This window comes from Temnothorax curvispinosus, unplaced genomic scaffold, assembly GCF_003070985.1.
Source record: "Temnothorax curvispinosus isolate PA1 unplaced genomic scaffold, ASM307098v1 QBEX01011941.1, whole genome shotgun sequence".
NCBI classification, from domain to species: domain Eukaryota; kingdom Metazoa; phylum Arthropoda; class Insecta; order Hymenoptera; family Formicidae; genus Temnothorax; species Temnothorax curvispinosus.
In genome coordinates this window covers 1-3,720 of record NW_020221721.1, presented here as the reverse complement: position 1 = coordinate 3,720, position 3,720 = coordinate 1, and the positions used below count along the sequence as shown (strand labels likewise).

Sequence of the window (3,720 nt, the reverse complement as noted above, 5' to 3'; positions counted from 1 at the left end):
AGATCGCTACCATTACTCCTATTTTATTTTGCTCATAAAACTTCTTCTATGAAAAAGCCAAACTAATAAATACTAATAACTATGCATCGAATAAAATATAAGCTTCCTCATAAGAGGAGCTTTGTGAGCGAAATATTCATTATTGTTTACCAGTCTTTGTGTTATCTTAACTTATCACATTAAAAATGATAACAGACCAAAACGTTCGTTAAAATGTTATTTATTTAAAAGTTCCAACACGAACACGCTGTTGTGGCTCTGTTATGTCTTTCTTTTTACGTGTTTATTTCTAATCAATTAAATTTTCAGACATTAAAAGAAGACAGCAGAAGGAAACGGAACTTGCTGAAACTGGCTAATTATTTCGTCAGTCAATAATGATCACTATTATACTGCTATTACTTACCCTTATTCTACTGATATCTAATTACTATGTGCATTATCATGGAAGAAAGGGGCGTCTTATCAATCTTATACCAGGACCATCAGGTTATCCGATCGTTGGAAATGCATTTCAATATCTTGTTTCACGAGGTATGTTATAACTTCACATACAATATTCTCGTAAATAAATATTCACTTGTGCACACAAATTTTTAAATATAATATTTGCAAACATTTTTCTCTGATATATAATTATTGATATTATTGCACATTAACTATTTTTAAGAATTATTAAGCTTATAGGTAAATATTCTTAAGCAATAACATTTATTTTCTGATTATTGAAGTTATTTGAGGAACAATGAAATATCTAAGTACATCATATATATATATATATATATATATATATATATATATATATATATATATAAGTTCCTGGTCTGTTTGTCAGACTGCGAACTACTCATTCGTTAATGGACCGAAGCTCAAAGAATTGTATATAAAGCAGGGGTAGAATTTTTTGGAGATTGCTATGATGCGTATAATTTTTTGTTACCGATTTTTTTGGAAACCGGTTCAGAAATTTTACCAATATAACCAATCAGCATCAAGAAATGTGAGCGTGTGAATGCAGTTGCATTGACTAGAGCGGTATAAACGCATTTTGAGGGACAAACTGGCTTTGCGTGTCAGTGTTCGTGTGACTAAAATCTGAACTTTTTGCCGAGATGTCGCCGAAAAAATTCACTTTTTGACATGTTAGATTTCGAGATCTTATTATTGACTGCACCAATCTTAATCAAATTGGTCGCAATCGAAAGTTCGTATCAACGTTATATTACGGAAAACTGTCGTCAGATTTTTGATCGCAGTTTTCTTTCTTGAGATATTTCATTCGGAAAATCGATCGGCCCGAAAACTCCGGATAAGCTACTTGGTAGCGTCGTCTGCTAACTCTCTTTTTATGTACTTTGGCGTCGCGACGCTACCGCGTCGCTTGATGTAAGTTTTCGGGAAGCAATAAGTACCTAATGTCCGACAGCGAGCTGCTTATTCATTAATGAACCGATTTTTTTAAAACCGGTGCAAAAATTTTTCTAATTTTTTGGAGACGGACCGAATCTTAAAGAGTTATATATATAAAGTAAGGGTAGAATTTTCCGACGATTGCCATGATGTGTATAATTTTTTGTTTCCGATTTTTTGGAAACCGATACCGAAATTTGTCTAATTTTTTGGGAAATAATACGTAATTTTTCGGGAAATAATAAGTATCTAATGTCCGACCCCGAACTACTTATTCATTAATCGATTTTCTTGATACCACGAGTTTAATTTTTCATTAATGTACCGATTTTCTTGAAACTGGTGCCAAATTTTTCTAATTAAACGGGGATGGGTTTAATTTCTTATTAATGGACCTGACGTCTGTCTGTCTGTCTGTATGTCCATCTGTCTGTCTGACCGCGAATTACTTATTCGTTATGGACCGAATCTTAAAGAATTATACATGAAACAGGGGTAGAATTTTCCGGGGATGGCGGTGATGTGTATTATTTTTTGTTACCGATTTTTTGGAAACCGGTTTCAAAATTTTTCTAATTTTTCGGGAAATAAAAAGTATTAATGGATCGATTTTTTTGAAACCAGTGCTAAAATTTTTCAATTTTTTGAGGATAAGTTTAATCTTCCATTAATGGATAATTTTTCATTAATGGATCGATTTTTTTGAAACCAGTGCCAAAATTTTTTTAATTTTTTGGGAATGGCGATGATGTGCAAAATTTTTCATACGGGTTTAATTTTTCATTAAAGTACCGATTTTTTGTAAACTGCAGGTGCTAAAATTTTTTTGACTGTGAACTATTTATTCAATTAATGGACCGATTTTCTTCAAAACGGTGCCAAAATTTTTCTAATTTTTCGGGAATGGCGATGATGTAAATAATTTTTTATAACCAATTTTTTGGAAACCGGTTCCAAAATTTTTCTAATTTTTCGGGGATGGCGACGATAAGTTTAATTTTTTAGTCATGGACGTTAATGGCGATGCAAGCCTGGCATAACCCTAGGGTATGCATTATAGGCATTTTCTCCTTTAACGAGAAACAAAATTAGAACACACAGGCATTTATGATGTGGAAAAATTGAAACTTCTTTAAAGTAAAAAACAATGTATAAATTTTTATCAAAATGGGAATAAATAAAAGGGTCGTACTACCTGACTTGAGTGCCAAAATACAACGCGATACAGAATTAGAAAAAATAATTTAAAAAATGAAAGTGAGCCAAAAATGGCGGATCAGCGGAGGGTACATCCGCGCGATGCGCGGTAAAAATAAATATATATCTCTATATATAATACATAAATTTAAGAAAGGAAAATATAACTTAAAATGGAGAAAAAATTGTTTACAAGAAAAAAAAGTAAGAACAAAGAGGGTTTAGGGAAGGGATCTAGACTTAAAAAAAGGAAAAGGTTTAAATAAGCTTGCACGAAACGCGGGTGAAAAACCTAATTAAATATAACGATAAAGTCAATTATACATATTTCGATCAATATTTATTATATTTCTGTGAATTTACATAATAAACATATACATACATCTTTTAGAAGAACAATGGAAGTTACTGGTTACCATAACTGACGAGTTTTATCCCATTTTAAAAATATGGTTATTTTTTTTTCCTATAATATCCGTTCGTCATCCGAATGATTTAGAGGTAAAGTATGAGAGAAATATTATTCTGTTTTTTTATTATTGATATATTGACGATAAGATGTTTATTTGTTTATGTTTTTTTATTTAAAAAAAATATGTTTGTTCGTCAAAAGTCTGTAATAATTGTATATTTAAAATTAAAGATGATTATCTCTTATTCATTCATCTCTCAGAGATAATTGAATATTTAAAACACTTTTGAAATCAATTAATTGATTATTTAAATGGCGTCTAAATTAAATAACATTTAACTTAATATTTTCTGTAATTTTAGACAATATTAAGCAGCACAAAACATATCGAAAAGAGTCTTCTTTATGATGTTTTCCATCCGTGGTTGGGTACTGGTCTTCTCACTAGTGGAGGTAACATAACGATATTAATGTAAATAATGGTATTGGGATTTTCAGCCGTAACGTCACGAGGCCAAGATGGCTGGCCTATTCCTGAAAGTATTAGAGCTGTCATATGTAAACACACATAAAGTTTGTGTTTTCCATAAATAATTAATGAAATAACGTGTTTGTGATATAAAAAGTGCGATGAGTGAAAATTTTATTTGTTATTACCCAGATAGCAGACAGTCGTCATAATGACGTGATTCTTACGTCAT

At 31.0% G+C, this 3,720-nt stretch overlaps 1 protein-coding gene across 1 annotated transcript; it reads left to right on the top strand.

The window, feature by feature from the left end:
- Nucleotides 1-282: 282 nt before the first annotated feature.
- LOC112461994 (cytochrome P450 4C1-like) lies at nt 283-3,676 on the top strand. The gene is made up of 3 exons (XM_025027477.1): nt 283-534; nt 2,999-3,108; nt 3,382-3,676. The coding sequence occupies exons 1-3, from the start codon at nt 378-380 to the stop codon at nt 3,493-3,495; spliced, it is 381 nt and encodes a 126-aa protein (XP_024883245.1). The 5' UTR covers nt 283-377; the 3' UTR covers nt 3,496-3,676.
- Nucleotides 3,677-3,720: the final 44 nt, after the last annotated feature.

Excerpts from the sequence above, each read along its gene's own strand:
- LOC112461994 (XM_025027477.1), top strand. The coding sequence starts at position 378 with ATGATCACTATTATACTGCTATTACTTACCCTTATTCTACTGATATCT. Across the intron at positions 535-2,998 it reads TCAATATCTTGTTTCACGAG|AAGAACAATGGAAGTTACTG; the intron begins GTATGTTATAAC and ends TACATCTTTTAG. Across the intron at positions 3,109-3,381 it reads GTCATCCGAATGATTTAGAG|ACAATATTAAGCAGCACAAA; the intron begins GTAAAGTATGAG and ends CTGTAATTTTAG.